Source organism: Mustela lutreola, chromosome 3, assembly GCF_030435805.1.
Source record: "Mustela lutreola isolate mMusLut2 chromosome 3, mMusLut2.pri, whole genome shotgun sequence".
In the NCBI taxonomy this organism is placed as follows: Eukaryota; Metazoa; Chordata; class Mammalia; order Carnivora; family Mustelidae; genus Mustela; species Mustela lutreola.
The window spans coordinates 71,978,994-71,997,980 of record NC_081292.1 but is presented as its reverse complement, the minus strand read 5'-3'; the positions used below and the strand labels follow the sequence as shown (position 1 = coordinate 71,997,980).

The 18,987-nt window shown below is 40.5% G+C and overlaps 1 protein-coding gene across 4 annotated transcripts in view; it reads right to left on the bottom strand.

Annotated features, from left to right (window-relative positions):
* The window catches only part of ASPH (aspartate beta-hydroxylase), a 215,140-nt gene that overhangs the window by 112,929 nt on the left and 83,224 nt on the right, over window positions 1–18,987 (bottom strand). For all 4 annotated transcript variants that reach the window (XM_059166360.1, XM_059166361.1, XM_059166362.1 and 1 more), the window contains 3 exons: window positions 16,340–16,375; window positions 12,496–12,540; window positions 842–883 (listed from right to left, as the gene is read on the bottom strand). In XM_059166360.1, coding sequence (XP_059022343.1) covers window positions 842–883; window positions 12,496–12,540; window positions 16,340–16,375 — 123 coding nt within the window. The remainder of the gene's footprint in view (window positions 1–841; window positions 884–12,495; window positions 12,541–16,339; window positions 16,376–18,987) is intronic.

The window sequence follows — 18,987 nt, the reverse complement described above, 5'->3', positions numbered from 1 at the left end:
AGAGCACATTTATTATGAGAAAATTAATTAATCAATTAAATGATATAAAAAATTTGTGAGGGATAAAATTAGTAGCCTTGCTTACTATTTAGAGATTCTTATTGTCTAACTTGAATTAAATACTTAAAAATCTCAAGGATTGGAAAGAACAAAGAGAAGTGGAATGTGAGGAAAAAAAAGCATTACCCCATATCATCTATATAATTTTTTAACTTATTTCCTCACTCTGAGTAAGCTAAGGAACCTTTGTAAGAGCTGACTTAAAAGTCTACTGGGTTATTTTTTAGATTGGGTATTGTAATCAACTGTGGGAAAGCAGAAACGATTCTATACGGATATAACCTTGTTTGCATGTCCTTCCAACAATTCAGAGTTTCTTGCGAAAAAAGAACATGTTCTAGTAATCTCTGGACCTCTATTCCTGGCACAGATGTTAACATAAACAATATTTAAGATTTGCTAAGTACTTTCCCTGTGCTATACACTGCTTTAAGTACTTTACACAGATTTTCATTTAATTCCCTTTGTAGCAACAGGAGTCTTCTGGTTTCTGAACTTGGTACTGTTTTATTCCCACATCAGAGAAGAAACTGAGGCACAGAGAGGGCAAGGAATTCTCAGACCATATATAGTGAATGGCAAAACCTGGAAGCCAGGGAATCTCTTTGGCTCTTAATGCTTATGTAAATATTAATAAATATTTGTTGATAAAACCATTAAAATAATAAGCCCAGAGGTAATTTAACTGATGATATAAAATAAAATCACAATGTTATTCATGAGTAGTATAATGATTTTCTTCCTATATATATTTGAAAGGCAGTTTATTTGATGATCTCACCTTTTTCTTTTATTTCTGGATCGTCTGTTTTTCTATTTGTTTCTGAAAAGTAAAGACAAAATAAAATAAGTATTGTAAAAGTCACCATTATTATCTCAAAATATAGGACCATATTTAAATGAAATCAAATAAATATAATTCAAGAAAAATATTTCTGGGCATAGAATTCCATTTTTCTAAACCCTGAATTCTTTACACATGAAATTCGTTACAAAATATTAAGAGTAGACTCATTCGACTTAATTTATAAAAGTCACTGGGCAGTCACTAGATATGAGGCATCAGGTTAAGTATTCCTCATCTACAGGGAAAAAGTGGCTGTGGGTCACCTCCACCGATTCTAAATGCCTCTGTGGGGTAAAGGCAAACTGGAGTGAAAAGAAGCCCTCATCAAAGCTTGCTCAATATTTATACTGTGTCCTAAAACCAGAAGACAACTTTATAATAGTCACCATGTGCTTTAAAGAAATGCCACGTGTCCCCCTCACTGGGGTGACAGCAGTCTCGCTTCCCTAAGGACTTCACACATATACAGGTGGACCACTAAGGGTGCCTGCACTGAGCCCAGGTGCTGAGGAACTGACAGCCCACTGGTGTCAACCTCTCACTAAGTTAACCAGTCAGAGGGTCCCTCCCACGAATGGGACTGAATGCAGTTAAACCCACCCAGAACCTGGACCAGTCAAATAATGTCCACCCTACATGGAAAACTGTGGTACGTGACCTGACCATGCACTTTATTTATAACTTCATTTCTGTACTATCTCAGATCTGGCCTATGTTTCATATAAGTTGGGGGTCTAGCTAAATTCAACGTAGACCAGTTGATTACAGTTCCCGTAGGTACTTACCTAGCTTTGGGTATTTCTAGAACGCCTGTATAGGCATATGTGTGGGAGTCAGGATAAGGCAGAGTTTGGGAGACTCAGACTCAGTTCCTCCCTCATAGTAGATCAGGCTGTGGGGTCAGATCAGGAGTACGACCACAGAACACTTGATTTTGTTGCTTCCCAGTTTCCTCCACTGATGATTTGTATCAAACATTTCATTTTGGGAAAGTGACAAGTAAATCTGAGGCAGGATTCCAAGACAAGGGAGGGATTTTTATAGGTCCAGCATTTTCAAGAAACTAATGGAGAGGAAGGGAATGACCTTGAAAGCTACAGCATGCCGGGTTTGGTCGAAGCACATCATGCCTGCCTCTTGCTACCCTTTGGAGAGGTCTACCTCCCTTTGTGCAAAGGAGGAAGTTGAGGCTGAGAAAGTCGAGTGCCCACTGTATCAAGGTCAGCCGTATACATCCTTCCAAAGCAGATAATCCTCCCCCAGCGCCCATCCCGTCAGTTCCAGAAAGAGAAACAGGAGAGATAGGGTCCTGTAGCCTTTGCCTCCCACAAAGAGTGGGTTTTATCGAGCTGACTGCCCACCCTTCCTGCCAGCAGGGCAGGAGGTACAAGGGATATTAAAAAAAAAAAAAAAGCCATTCCAGATCTCTGTTGAATGTCCCAGAATTTCTGATCTTATTAACTATAACCTCCTTTATCAAAAAGCTAGTCAGTATGTCATTTCATAGGATGCACTCTGGCAGGTGTCAAGGACACAGGATTGAGGAAAAACAACAACAAACAATCCTGTTCCTCCAGGAGTCCTTCCAGTGCTACCAGCAGTGCCTGCAGGAAGGCTGTGACCCGCCTCATCCTCCAGTAATCCATCACCTGGCACTGGCATGGGGCCAGTGTAAGTTGAAAACACAAGCACAAAATCCAAGTTGCTAACCCGATTAAACAGGTGGGTGCTTGAAGAGGAGTTTAGAGCTCTCCACACATCTTCCCACCCCCAGGGGAGGAACAAGGAGTGGTTTGAATGGGTGTGGGAGGGCCCTGGCCAGGCAAGCTCCCAGGAACAAGGCCACTATCTTTCTTCCTCCTCCATAGCATATTCAGGATAGGGCGATGAGTCTGACAGAAGGTCCAACCCAAACTTCCCCAGCTCTGGGGAAAAGCTCTCTCTCACATCCCCTTCTGTCCCTCACCCCACATCAGCATGGGTACATCTGTGACTCATGTTTGGATATGGAGAAATGTGCAGGGGAGGCATCTTGGGCCCTCTGATTTTCAGTAGGTAAAGGTCTTTTCACAGAGATCCAGCGTCCCTCACTAGTATCCCGCAGAGCTAACAAGTAAAATGTTGCTCTGCTCTACTTCATTATCTGCACAAATGCTTCCCTGGGAGGCCCCGTGTGGACCCGCTGTGCCCCAGAGGAAAAGGACTTACTGGATGCTTACTGTGTCCCAGGCATTGTTTTAAGCACTCACTGCAGAGGATCCCATCAACTCCGCCCCACCCTGGGAAGTAGTTTTAATTGTATAGATGAGGAAAGGAAGGCTTCCAGAGGCTCAGGAATCTTGCCAAAGGTCACAGAGCAGGTAAGACTGATTTAGAAAGTATCCTCTATAATAATAATTCAATCGCACTTTGTATGGTCCAATGATGGGACATCTCTAAGTTAAAAGGAGCTGTATGCTCAGCCCAATTCTGAAAATTACCCATGTCCAAGTTCACATGTAACTCATAGTTAGTGTTTAAGCACCTGTATCCGAGAAGACGTGATGCAATCTCTAACTATACTGACTTTTTTCCCCTTTCAGAATAAGGAAAACCTTACTAAAAAGAATGGGATCTGAATCATTCAAAAACTATCATACACTGTTAAAGAAAATTGCCTTTGTGAATTAAAATACCCTGAACTCTAGGGTGTTTAGCAACTCTGCTTCTCCAATTACTGACCTGTTCTTCTTGGACCTCACATATGTCCAAAGCTAATTTCCATTAAGGCCTAGTTTTTCTCACCAGTATCTCGTCTCACTGACATCAGTGACTCTCGAGGACTCTGCTTCCCCAGCGCTGGCCCACTCAACCAGTCACAGCTTCCCCAGCCCTTCTCTGTGTCTCTGCAAGTGCTTCCTGAGGTCAGCCCTGCCCCCACCACCATTACTCCTTGGTCTCCAACCGGCTCTCCCACCTGCATTCGGGCCTCCCTCCAACTGTTTCCACCTTCCACCTGCTGCCCACGTGCTCACCAAGAAGGACCATGGCTGGCAGGCCTTTTGGTCCCTCTGCCCCTCAGTTTCCTTATCCGCAAGCAGCATTAAGCCCTCTCTGCTGGGAAAAATGCAACTCCCTAACACTCACAAAGAACTTGGCGGGGGAAATGCAGTTGATAAAAGTGGATCTGTTTCTCCTGAGTCTGAAGTCTTTATTTTTGTTTCTTTTGGGCATGCTGGAGGAGAAAACAACACTTTCCAGAACCCAGAGGCTTCTTCCCTAGTTGTCTAGTTCTCCTTTTCTGCCCCAACAGTGAATCGAAAGACAACTTGCTATACCCTGTCCTGCCCTTCTACCTGCTCAGACTGTTTGGTCTTCTCAGCTACGATGGAGTTCATGAACACGTGGTATGATGGTCATGGGGGAGCGGGAGGCTGTGTGTTTGTGGGCCGGGGAGAGTGGCTTGCCTCACTGATGCTAAACAAAAACCCCCAAAGGAGGGATGCAGAGGCTATTTCATTTTAATCCAGCCCCTGGCAATGTAGCATCAGAGCCAACATTAAACAAAATAAACATCACCTATCAGAAATAGGTTCAAAAAGGATTGAAGGTACACCTTCGTGATTTCAGTCATCAAAAAGATACTGTAATATTCCAATATACTAGTTAAGTAGAAAATGAACTGATTTTGTTACATAATAAAATAATAATTCAAAATAATGACAATATAGAGAAGAATTCTGCATTTTATTGCACTCAAATAACATTAAACAGAAGACATTTACATTATTCTTAGAAAATCCATTGATATTGCCCAGTGTGGCACATAGTTGAAGACAAGGCTCATTAATTCAGGTATATGGAATCAGAAAGTATTAGGAAGTTGACCACAGCATAATGAATCCTCAGTTTCCAGAGTTCTAGAGATGATTATCTACAAAAATCCAGCAAAATTTTACTCATTTATCAGGTCTATGTCACTCCTAAGTTTCCCTAAAAAAATAAGGCTTTATAAAAAGTAGTGTTCTATAATTCATATTATGAATTAAGAGCTTTATTAGAATTAGAGTAGCAACTCTATATTACCCATATCACAGCTTTAGAAAATTATTGCTTTTCTTAGTAACTCAATCTTCTGGATTTCATCACACACTGGGTCAGCACGCATAACTCACTACATTGTAACTATGATCTATAATGATAAAAATATAAAATCTCTTTGATTGTAACCCTAAAAGCAGGGGGGAAAGAAAAGTCATCTTATGTTAAAACAATGTTAACATTATCAAGAGCTAACCCTAACATGGAAATGAAATTACTTCTTATGGCTTTTTTTTTTTTTTTTAATAGCTCATGGTCCTTTCAAAATGATGATGTCACTACCTTCTTTTCTAACAAATGAGTATTTTCATCACAGCAACTATGTCCGAGCTAAAATAAACCACATTAAAAGTAGAGGAAACTCTTCAAGGTAGAAAGAAAAGGCTCATATGTTGCAAACAGCAGCAGGCAATGTGGCTGTGTGGACACTTTTCACACACAGTCCTAAATCAACCCAGCTAGAGGCCTCGTTCTCTAGTAAGATCACAGTGCCGCCTTCAGTGTTGGGAGGGCATAACTTAATCAGCAAAAGGCAGAGCAACGTTTAAAATGCACACTAGTACTTTATACAGGTTTTCTAAAATTTAAACAAATGCCGAAGGGACAAAGCTATTATATGCCTGATCCGAGGTGTCCAACAGTTTCTGCATGACATAGCAGGCCATTCCTTTTGCCTATATCCTAGCAAGGAATTTCATTGTTCCCCCTCAATTTAAAAAATAAATTAACCATGATAACTTAAGACTTTCACCAAAATATTCAATTTTCCTAATCAATGAGCTAACAGCTGCGAACCTCCAAATTGGAGTTTTACCCTGAATACTCCAAGCTAAGGTAGAAATGTCCTATGAGGGTATCAGTGCAGATATATACAAGTCCAATCTTCACAGCTAATAGCAACCATTAGTAGTGTTCCTCAGAGTGCAAGCGCGGGGCACTCCTCACGGCTTTGAGATCACACTGACACAGGTCAGTCTAACAGACGTGGGGGTAATCGCTCGCCATATATATACGAAACCCCGCCAAGAAGTTATTGCTACATCGTCACTATAATCAACTGTTACCTGAACAACACACACAAATGTAGGTAAGATCGGAAGCTGTGTCACAAAAAGAAAGAGAAGAGAAAACCCAAAGGATCCACTAATGCTATCGAAAACGAACATGCAGGAGTGTAACAATACATGTAATTTCTGTTTCTAAAAACAAAAACAACAACAAAAAAAAAACACTAAAATGCCAGTGGACTACAATCGATTGGAAACATCTTTAGTATTCATTCCCAAAGATCTTGGTCTGCTCAGTAATTACGTCACAAGATCTATCACAGCCATCTTTTGGAGCGTATGCTTAGGCTGGTCCTCCTGTGGTAGTGGGGGCAGTCTTTCTGCAGCTTTAAGTATCTGCAAAAATAAGGGGAAATCTAAATTAAAGGACCAACCAGACACAGACTGTGTAACTGCTTCATTCTCATTCTACTTTAAGAAAAGAAAAAACAAAACAAAATGAAACAAAACAAAAACACCAACAGAAGTAAATGCTTTTTATGCGTTATTGTTGTTTTTAAGGGCAACTCCTTCAACAGTGATTAACTACCCAGAGAAGTCCCTGGGAATTATTTGCAAAGCTGCTGAAGGAAACTTAAGCCTCTTAGAGCATCTGAGAATTACAACTAAATTTAAGAATTTCAATCTTTTGAGAAATACAAGCATTAACTCTCTTTCTCCCAACAGTATTTTCACTATATTAATAAGAAATGTAACAGAGGAAAAAAAAATCTAGCATGGAATTTGAAAAACAAATATAGGAGGGATTTCCAAGGAGCAACTAGATACTGTAAGTTGCAGTTAAAATACACTAATATAATCATACGTCAGTTTTTAATGTTACTGACAATATAAATGATCAGGCAAAAAAAAAAAAAAAAAAGAAGTATACCGTCAAAGTCATTCTTGTCCAAATTTTTTGCAAAAACTTTCTCATTCCAAACTTTAGTATCTGGTTGATTTTACCATCACAGCATTAGATTTGTTACAATCTGAGTAGGGAAGAAGATGGTGCACTTAAAGGTCCAACTAAATTTTGAAATAATTTCTAAATCTCGAGTATGAGCCTTCCTTCCTCCCTTCCTATCTATCCATCTACATGCGTGTGTGCGTGCATGTGTATTCAGAAGTTTTTATATGAGCAGATTTGGTGCTAATGTGAGGTGACTAGAAATCTTATGTATACTTTCATATATCTAACAGAAATGAGCATTTATATACAAAAGACAAGTACAGGATTATTCATAGAAGCTTTTTTCTAACAGTCAGAAACTAGAAACATTCACAATAGCTATCAATGTAGAATGGATTTTTTTAATGTACATGTAGTAAATGATTGCAATGAATAAAAACCAGCATGATACTCTACAAAGTAGATGAAACCAGACACGATGTTATGCAACAACAACAAAAAAAGTCATCAAAAAAGTGTATCTGCGTTTGTGTATGTTTGCTTCTGGCTTTCTTTTATTAAATTCAAAAGCAAGCAAACCAATCAATGGTGACAGATCAGCACACTCACTGTTGGGGGAGATGTGACTGAGCAGGAGGAGGGAAGGTTTCTGGGGTACTGGACGCTTTCTGAAAAAAAAAAAGCGTCCCGTTCCTAGTGGTACAGGAACAGATCACAGGCGCATTCCTTCACTAGCCGCTCAGCAAGCGAGCTCGTCTCTGTGTGTTAATCACACCTCAACAGAAAATGTTTTTACAAATGCCTTTGACTTTAGGTTGTCTTAGAATCTATCAGTGAGCTAGCCCAGGAGAGGAATGAGCATTCCTATAACCTGTGCCATCAAACATACCTGAGGTAGTAGGAAGCTGTTTGAGGCATAGGGATGAGCACTGGTTAAAGGGCAAATAACCTAAAAGCCCAGTTACAATTCTGAAGGACCCAAAAGTATGCTTCTGCATATTTACATTTTTTTTTAAAGATTTTATTTATTTCACAGACAGAGCTCACAAGTAGGCAGAGAAGGAGGCAGAGAGAAAGAGGAAGAAGCAGGCTCCCCACCGAGCAGAGAGCCTGATGTGGGGCTCGATCCGATCCCAGGACCCTGAGATCATGACCCAAGCCGAAGGCAGAGATCCAACGCACTGAGCCACCCAAGCACCCCTGCTCCTGCATATTGAAAGATGACTCTACTCAGAAGTGGTTCACTGAGTGGCAAACCCGGTACGTCCGAAATCGAGCCAATCACCTCCTCTGCTACTCTCCATTTCCTCCTGCCTCCAACAGGTCCATGAAGGGCTGACCATTCATTCAATCAGGTCAGGAACATAGGAATCGTCCTTGACTCTTCCCTTCAGTCAGCCCTCTCTCCCCGAAAACTGCTTCCCATTTGAGTTCCCATGAGGTGGTCAGCCAGTCCTCACCCCACAGCTGAAGCATCTCCGGTCTCCAGCTTGGCTCAGTACATCTGCCCCTTCCTCGTCTCCACCTCCTCACTGGTCTGCTCTTTTCAAATCTGGATTTGATCATGTGACTCCTCTGCTTAGAATTTTTCAGTGGCCTCCTGCCACCTTTAGGCCCAGATTCAAATTTTTAAACATCATTTTTGAGACACTCCGGGAACTGACGCCTGCCTGTTTTTCCACTTGTCTTCTTACACCTTTATATGGCTCACTGTCCTAGTCCTTGTTCCGCAAGCACTTGCTTCCTCTGCTCCCCACCCACCAGCTAGTGTCACTTCTAACAGCACGACAACACATGGGGAGACCTTTCTGACTCTCCATACCCTTGTTCCCAAAGTTGGATTAGTTATCCCTCCTTTTCTGTGCTGCCCTGCCTACCCTTTTGGGGGGTTAAGAACATCACAGTGGTTGTTTTACTCAGCTGTATGCCCAGAGGACTGGGACCTGCTATGGGGGCAGGCGCTGTCTTATTGTTTGAGTCTGGCTGGGTGCCTTAGTGATCATGTTAGGAAATGCTGGATGACAAGGGGAGGCATGAGTGAAAGTTCACACAGAGTGAAACCATCAGCACTGCTAGACCAGCCCACAGTGGGATGAGTTACAAGTGTTACCTCCATTTTCAAAGAGATGGGAGCAACAGAAACACTGATGCTTACAGAGCTCCAACTTGAATAATATGATTATCACCATAAAACATTAATTTCTTTTTTTTTCTGGCATGGTATGACAGAAAAAAAATTGTTACTGGAACCAGTTAGTAAAATGGCCTTAACATACAGTTTGGCAGGAAATTTTACTCAGATGAATTTTGTAAGTGATTCCTTCATAAATGAATCAATTTGTGCTATGCATATTTATTGTGTCATATTGCCAGAATCACATGCTTTATGATTTCAAGTAAAAAATCTGAGTTTGGGGGCACCTGGGTGGCTCAGTCTGTTAAGCAACCGCCTTTAGCTCAGGTCATGATCCTGGGGTCCTGGGATCGAGTCCCACATTGGGTTCCCTGCTCAGCGGTGAGTCTGCTTCTCCCTCTGCCTCTGCCTACTGCTCTGCCTACTTGGGCATGTGCTCTCTCTCTCTCTCTCTCTCTCAAATAAATAAATAAAATATTTTTTAAAAATATGGATTTTAGGAGACCGGTAAAAACTCACTAAGGAGCCTGGATTGCAAAAACAATTTTTTATAAAAGACTGGTATTCAAAATGATCGACTTCTAATATCAGAATGATCAATTCCCAGGACTGACTTTGTCAAGAGCAAAGCACTTATAAATTTACAAATATAAAGAAAAGATGACAAAATTCAAGCTATTGGACAACTGACTTTCTACCATAAATCTTAATATTCCACACTTCTGGGTCCTAGCTGAAGTACTAACGTAGAGTAAGGGAAAGATGCTGAATAAGATGACAGCTCTATCTTTATCACATCAGAACAGCTCTCAGAACTCATCAGCCCTTAGGCCTTCCCTTATGAAAAGTCCTCTAGAGCACAGAGACCCAGAGTCTGAATTCTGGAGCCAACAGGCAAGGGGCAGCGTCCGTTCTGCCACCCATTGGCTCTCACATCAGCTTCGTAGTGTCTCAGTTTTCTCATCTGTAACATGGAGATAACAGCATGTCTACCTCTTAGGCAACCAGAAATCTTAAATGAGTTAATTCATGGAATGTGCTTAGAAGAACTCCTACAGAATGCTTACTACTTCCTAAAGGGTCACATTCCCTGTCCCTAGTGTGTGGGTCAATACAATGGTGAACTAAGACAGTCCCCGCCCTGCGGGGTTATAGCACGCCAATAAATATATTATTGCGAACTTTGATAAGCAATATTAAGGCAGTATAACCTAGTCTTGGAATGATCAGGGAAGGCAAAGTAATCATCACTTAAGATCCCAAGGGTCAGAGTAAAGTGCACTAAGAGCTAGCATGTTGCAGAGGTCCTCCATTAACATTTCCCCTGAATAACAGACTTTCAAGATTGGAAGTTAAGGAGCATTGCAAAGTTGAGGGAGACAGGCCCTATCATTAGTGTTCCTGCAGTTTCTGTCATCCCACAGATGTTAAGCACTTAAAAGAGGAGTTGGCTTATTGTACATGAAGATCACAAATACAGAGTTTCAACGATTATTCTTTTATAACACTGAATAAAAGAGGTTGTAATATAAACTAAGTCTATGAAAATAATGGGAAATAAGCAAAGCAAGCGCACTCATTAAAAATACATATTGCTAACTCTTGGCCTCACAGTCTCTTCTGGAAAGGTCGCACTGTAACTGGGCAGCGGATTAATCCAATTTTTATGACACCAAATTATAGGTTATAACTTCCTGAGCAGGTCTTTCAGGATTTAACTTCTCTTGATTCACCTCGGAGATCAGGCTAATTAATTACTAAACAAAAATAGCCACAGTCACCATTTATTTATTGGGAGCTTATCATATTTCAGTGAGTACACATATTTAGCAAATCTTCATTTTTATGTGCTTCGGTTGTTAAATACCTCCTCTAAAATAGCACCTCCTTCCAGCACCCGAACCACTGGGTATTTTATATTTATGTTGCAAGGAAATTCTTGCACTCAGCTTATAAAACATGGAAAAAAAAAAAAGCACAGAAATTTCTGGCCAGAAAACAGTATTATTTTTATGCCTTCGCTAAAGTCAGGTCAATATTAAAAAATATGAACTGTAACTAGAAAAAGGCCAATGTTGTAAAAACTCATTATTTTAAAAAATACTTATAAGACAATTTCTTTAAAGTACAGGACAGTAATCAAAATGCTAATTCAGTAACATGCTCTGCCTCCTCAAGACAGAAACAAGGCCCTCTGGAAAGCACCACTCAACAAGAAAGAAGAAATTATAAGGCAGGATAGAATCAGCAGCTCGCTCTGCTCTGCGCACCTTTCCTAAACACAAAATACACGCACCTGCGCAGTATCCATCATGTAAAAGTCCCAGTTCTCCATGGAATTCCATTCTCATTCACATTATAATACCAACAACCCAGTTCTTTTAAGCATTTGTACAGATGACTAAAAACGTATGTGGTATAACAATCACCAAAACCTAAAACATCCCAACGTGAAACAGGCAAAGATGAGCTGGGGTATACAACTAAAAATATTCTTTGATTATAAAAGTTATTTTTTTTCCTTGAAATTTATTATTTAATAGGTTTTGGCAGTTATTATTTCTACAGACTCAAAAAGAGTAATGCATATCATTGCCACAAAATTCACATTAAGCGTCTAAAAAATAGGAGCAATAATTCAACCATTAAGTGACACAAAAAGAAAGAAAATGGAAATAAAATACAGAAACAAAGGAAATACACTTGGCCTAGTTGGGATAGAGGTACTGGAAATCCCCCTCTTGATAAAACATGTTTCCCACTATGAGAACAGGAGGTTTGTATGTTATTTCTGGTTGCAGGTAGAGTTAATGTCATCTCTAAAATGCCATTTGAAAACACAGGCCTTGGTTGAAATGATGTCCCCATTCCCTAAATTCACTGCTGTAAGAGGGACATGTGGCAGAGGGGAGGGAAAAGTGCAGAAATGGATTAACCCAGTGAGCTGGAAACAAAGACTTCTGGGACTAACGAGGCCCAGGGCACTACGATGCCCTCATGGGAATGGGGAACTAGAAAACTCAAGTCACTAAATTATGCACTACTAAACTCATTTTAAGGCAAATCAGATTCCATCATCAATTAGCTTATCAGTTAAAAAAGGGGGGGGAACCCCACCTAACTACTATTACCACCATCTATAATGGCCAAAATCACATGGTACTTTGATTATTACTGCTCCTCACCTCCTAGCTCAACAAACAGGGATTGACTGAATCTGACATGTATTTTCCTTTACTTTGGCTCAACTGATCAAAACACAGACAATTTTCTCTTTAAATTGAAGTACAATTAATCCTTCTCTCAGGATTTTTACCCTTCATAGACTAGTGACTTCCTACAGCCACTGTGACTATCAACAGTACATTTTAAGTTAAAACAGAAAAGGAAAGGATTCAACCAAAAAATGTCATACCTAGTGGTACTTCCTGTTGTTCTTCAGCAGGGGGCATGTGCGCTTCTAAAATAAGAAAATTACAATACATTACATACTGTTGACCAGTGTTTCAAACACAGATTGTATTTAAGTTACAGTGATTATTTTTACAGACATTTCTGGGATACGACTGCAATGATGACAAAAACATTGGGTTTTCACACTATTAGAACAAAGAAGAGTTAGCCATAACTTTGCAAAATGTTGTATACTTCTCAAGTGTGCTGTAAAACAGGCTTTCCATATCTGCCTAACTGACTAACCATGACCAAAACTCATTGCCTGTGCAAAGGAGATATGAACTAAAACCCCGGTCTTCACCACAATTTTGCATCAGACTTGATAAGAGAGCTGAGGAAAGAGGTCTAAAGTATCTTGTTAAAAAAGTTTTTAATACACAACCCTAAATGCAACATGAATGAAACAACACAAAGAAACTGAAAGAGAGTCATAAAAGTTAATTACTATCCTTAATAAAGTTTCTGAAAAATAATTTTCAAGATAACATATTCTAAGACCGGCCAAAAATAAGGATATGACTTTTTAAACATCTTGCCTTCTTCCCTGGCCACTTCAACCCATTTGCATCTAAAGAGACCGCAGATAGACCTTATCAAATAATGGTATAATAATATACTGATCTGATTCCATCTATCAAATTATATCACATTTTAAGATCTTCATATCTAACAACCCATTGAACATTACCTTAATCTAGAGATAAGATTACATCAGTTTTCCTTTTGCTCCTGAAGACTTGGAACAGACTTAGGTCAAAAGGAAGAATTTTTATAGCATTTTCTAAAACTCATATATTTATGCAGCTATTTAACCATTTTTCTTCTTAAATTAATTTGCTTCTAATTTTAAGAATAATACATACCCAAATGGAAGATTTGGAAATATTTTTTACATAAAAGGAAAAAGGAAAAAAAAATTCACCTATTCCCACTAATCTCAATGAATATTCTAGCATATTTCGTTGTTTTAGTGGCAGTGCTATGAACAACTCGGTTTCTCTGTTATGAACAGCTTGTTAAGGTTTGCCTACTGATCTCATTCTTAGTAAGTTAGAGAACTACTAGCACTGTATCACCCTTACCAATATTTGTTCTCAGAATGTCTTTTATTTGTCATTTTAAGTCTAAAAAACTTGTGTGCATCATAAAGTATTAATCACATTATTATTTCCATCACTGATGTTATACTAAGAAAGCCTTATTATTATTTCAAGATAAAGCAAATTTTCAATCTGAAATTCAAAATTTCAATTTAGTTTTATTCTGAAAAAGTGTACATTTAACAGACTCACCTGAAATTCATTTTGGCAATGATATAATGGGAGGATTTTTTAAAAGGAAACAGTAAACTTATTTTATCAGCACAGACTGATTTTCTTTACTCCAGGACTTTTAAAACCCACTTCAGTATAGATTTCAAATCCTACCTTCATGATGATGGCTCCCAAACACATCAGTCTCAGGTCTCACCCATCTAGCTCAGATCACTGGCACACCCAACGCCCTACTTAATACCTCCACCTGGGAATCCTGCATCACTCCCAAACTTAAATATCTAATATGAAGCCTTGGTTTTCTCCCATAAACCAGTTTACTCTAGATCCTACTTTTGCCACCATCCCACAGTTGGTAAACAGCCCCATCATTTGATAGTTATTCAAACCAAACCAAAGTCTCCCTTTATTTCTCTTTACTTCACCACCATCAGAAAGGTCCATCAGTTATAATTCAAAAATATATCTCAAATTCAAAACTTGCCCCTCCATTTTCACAGCCACGACATTACTCCAGGCCACCATGATCACTTCCTGGATTGGCACCCAAACATTTCCTTACAGGGTGGTCCCTGCCTCCATTCTTGCCCCCATCTAATCCATTTTCTAATTAGGAGTGAAAGTAATTCCTTAAAATAAGTCGAATTATGCCATACTTCATTTAAGTATTTTTCCCAGATTCCAACTGCACCTGGACTATAATTCAAATTCCTCACTAGGTCTTCCAAGTTCACAACTGATCGGTTACCTGAATCTTTAACGCTTAAACCAATTCAAGTTTAGTTTTCTGTTGCCTATAACAGAAAGTAACCTTCCTGACACAGATGGGGCGGTAAAGAGGGTTTAGGCACAGGGCTGATACAGCCTAACCTCTACTTTTGAATAGATCACCCTAATGCTATCATGACAGGTGGATTTGAAGGAGACAAGTATCTAGTTGAGAAGATGGGCTAGAAGGCTATCACTGCTGTCCAGGAAGGTGATGAGGGCTGAACTAGATCACCAGAGCCACAGAGGAAAGAAGGGATTTGAGAAATGTTTTGGAAGCCCATTCAGCAATACTTGGGATTGATTAGCTACAGAGATGAAGGAAGTGTCAATGATGACACTGTCATTGCTGGTGTGGGAATCCAACTATATTTTGATACATTGAGCCAAGTCAAGGAACAGTGGGCATGAGAAGGTTAGAGGGCACGTGAAGATGATGAGTCCATTCTCACCGACCACTCAGGTTCCAAACACAGAAGCACAGAAACTACAGAGAGGGCTAATGGCACACAGTCCAGAGCCCCACTGCCCTGCAAAAAGAATTTCCTTAGCAGTCTCCACTATATCCTCTACTGGCTTATCAAAATGCCTGTAGAGGATATAATGGTGACTTTGGAAAAGTCTTTGGAAAAACTACTTCAAACACAGGAAAGGCAGGGCCAAATGCATAATTGTAACGTTCCGCCTCTTATATAAAACAATATATGTGGGATGGGTTGGATAAAGTTCTTCCTAGGGATGGGGGGTTTCTCTTTTCTGACTCTGACTGAATAAAAAAACAGACCTGGCTATATTATTCAAAGACAACTGAGTCACGGGAGGTAGGAGAAAATATGAACACTATCCAGTCTGCTACATGAGATAAATTTACATGTGTGCAGTAGTCACAACAGCTGTGGAAGAGTCTCTGTCAGCAGCTAAGTGGAAAATGAGGGCAATTATGGGATCCCCACATTCCCTCACTCCTCCCCATCTTCTCCCATTTCATTCAAGTACTATTAAATATTCTGCCTTACCAAGCTCAGAAGCAACAACCTTTAACCTGAAAACTGACAATGAGTGGCTCAGCAATGAATTCTAAGAGTAACACAAAGAGCAAATGCCATATTACTTGTTCCCTGTGGCAACTTCCTGCCGTTAAAGCCCATGGACCCCAGAGTCCACTGTAGGCCCAAGTCTGGGTTGAATACCAGCTTAGCCATAAAACAAAACAAAACAAAACAAAAACAAAAACACGCAATAAATTGCTCTACCTTTTCAGTGTCCACTGTGAGGAACAACCAAAATAACATAGGTGAAAGAATACTGCAGGCGGTTAGGATCTCTGTAACTCTACATGCTGTCGAAGCACCACCATGTAATATAGGCAACACCTGTTTTGGAACAATCCCTTCACTTTCAAAAATAGTCTGTCTAGCTGAACCACAACATAAAGAACCCAACTTTCAACCCATCCCTGCCCAAGGCTAACCCTGTCTGACAAAACCACCCTCGCTGAAGAGCCTTGCTATAACCAGTTATTTGCTATTGGACTATCCTGGTTTTATGTTATTGCACTTTTCATAATCTGTAGTTACTTCATCATGTCGGACCACGAGAATGCCAACCCCAAGGAAACCAGAAATCTTAGCCATCGTCTTCACGCTCTCCCTTCTAGCCCCAAGCATCCTACAGACACCAAAGTGTCCAATACATATCTGCTGAATGTGTGAACATAATTTTAATACAAAAAGTAAAACTATCTCTATAAAATTAACTTACCTTCTAAAATTGTGTTTGAATCTTCTACAGCATTATCTAAAAAAAAAAACCAAACACATTTTACATTAACTCACACTAGATTCCTAAATTAACTTATCTCTACTAAGGTAACTAAATTTGGCTCTTTTTAGACTAGGGCCTTCTTATGGAGACTCATAACTCTTATATTAGCATATCAACTTTAATTCCTAAATTATATTCAAAGTATACTTCAAATAGGCTGACATCATCCCTAATGACATAAAACTCACAATACAAGTACAAGGAAAAGAATATATTGACAATATGCAATTACCTCCTTGGAGACTGGAAAATGTCTTGGATTTCTGCCTACATCTGTCTTTGTCCCACAAGTTATCTGAGTTTTAATAAATACAAGGCGGGGGGGCTGACTCACAGGAAACACCCATTTAGAGAAAAAGCTTACCTGAACTTTCTAGACCTTCATTTTCCGAAGGTTCGTATACTAGAAAATACACACAAAAAATAATCCTTTAGGGCTACATAACTCACTGTGACACAACATTCCCTGTATGATTTTATGAGCAGAGACAATGTCTAATTCATCCTTGAACCCCTGGGACTTAGTCACTGGCAAGTGGCAGGCTATAGAGCAGGACAGGAAAGAGCCTGGTGTGGAGTCAAACACAGATTCAAAGTCCAGGTCGGCCACCTTATAGCCATAGGAGATGGGGAAGAACCTTAATTTCTCCCATTTTACAAATGCTTTCTTCATGTAAAATGGGAAAAATTAAGGTTCTTCCCCAATTACTGGTTACCAGGATCCAAAATCTGTTTAGTTCCTGGTGGCACTGAATTTCCCTTTTCTATCTTTCATGTCTGTGGGGGAGGATTCTGGGCTTTCACCAGGCAGATTCTCTGTTTGTTTAGGTAACAACTCTCTGATCTTCCACCTGGAGGCAAACACTCCCGGTGCCAGCCCCTCAGGGTGAGGGTTCAGCTGGCAGGCCATGAACCCACTGCCCGATTTCCCTTTGCTTTGCTGCAAAGGAGGCTCTGGTCTCTTCTTTTGGGCTCAGCTGGGTCACACATCTTTCTTGGTCAACCCAATCCCAGCTTTTTCCATTCTCCAAAATGCCTCACATTTTCTGGTTCACTTCGAGCAAGCTTTCTTATTTTCTTACCACAGTTATCAGTGTAATCTTTATAATCATTTAATAAAGAAAATTTTTTGAGCAACAACTATATTTCAGATACTAATTCTCAGTGCTGGGTAGAGTAAGGGACGATTTCAATGCATCATCTTCTGTCCTTCTGGTGGTACTGGTAAGAGAGAGGAGCAGCACGTTTTTGCTCACTGTCACTTTGAACTCTGCTGTATTTAAACCTGCTCAAGACTCTACCAACTTAAAGAAAAAAAGCCCTTTCTTGAGCCTACTTCCCCTTGCCCCAACTCTCCCCTCCATTTCACAATCTCATTTCTTCAGAGAGTCATTCACATTTGCTATCTCACCCCTCACTTCCTTCCCCAAACACTGCCATATGCTTGTGGCCCTGACTCACCCCTGCCAAGACTCCTCAGAGACCACCTCATTCCATCTAATGGACGAGCTCCACCTCACCGAGTTAGCGCTCCCAGCAGCTCCTCCCTTAAACACTTCAGTGTGACTGTGTTCTCCTTTCATTTCTTCCTTTCTCCTTCTCAATCTTCTTCTTCACCTGTCTTAGTCCTACCAGGCACGAAATGTTGGCTTTCATCGAAGGCCAGCCACAGAGCCTCCCATACCCCTACACTGTCCTCCCTGCATAAGTGATCTCAGACTTTGGCTTCAATTATCTTGTACAGACTCACCACTCCCAAACTCACAGCCACGAATGCGAGTTCTCGGCTGAGATCCAGGCACCACCAACTAGGTTATTACCTATCCCTCTGGATGTCACGACAGACACTGTCAACATGTACAGACTGGACTCACAGCCTCTTGACCCTTTCCTATTTTCCAGTCCTGCCTTAGGGGAAAAGCACCATCATCCATCAAAGGCACCTTGCTCTCTGCCCCAGCTACACCCACACATCATGCCCCGTCAATTTTTTCTCCTTACATTTCTTATCTTGTCCGCTTCCCTTTACTGCCACCACCCTGGTTTAAAACTACTTTATCTCTGTCCACCTTCATCTGTGTCCCCTGACAACAGCTCCGGCCAAGGTCACCAGGGGGCCACTGTCATACTAGATGCAATGCATGTGTTCAGTGCCCACCTCGCGTGGGTCCTCAGCAGCATGGGACTCAGCTGAACATCCCTTTGCTGAAACTCATCTCCTCTGATTGCTCTTTAGGCAGAGATGGGACCCAGGGCAAGATCAGATTGGAATAATGGCACTAAACTAACTGGTCTCCCCATATCCACTCCTGTCTCTCTCCAGTCTATATGCTACATGTCAGACCGATCGATCTTTACAAAACACACATCTGATTTTGTAGTGCCTTAAACAATGCCCTGAGAGTAGGTGAATATGCCAGACTAACTCTAGGCATCCTCTGGACCCCAGACACAGTGCAATCTCAGCCCAGATGAGACTGCCAGCCCTCCAGACACATCTTCGCACCTCAGAGGCTTCTTACGACATTCCGCCCACCTTCCCCTTGCCTTGTCAATGGCTCTAATCTTCCCTTCTAACTTCAGGG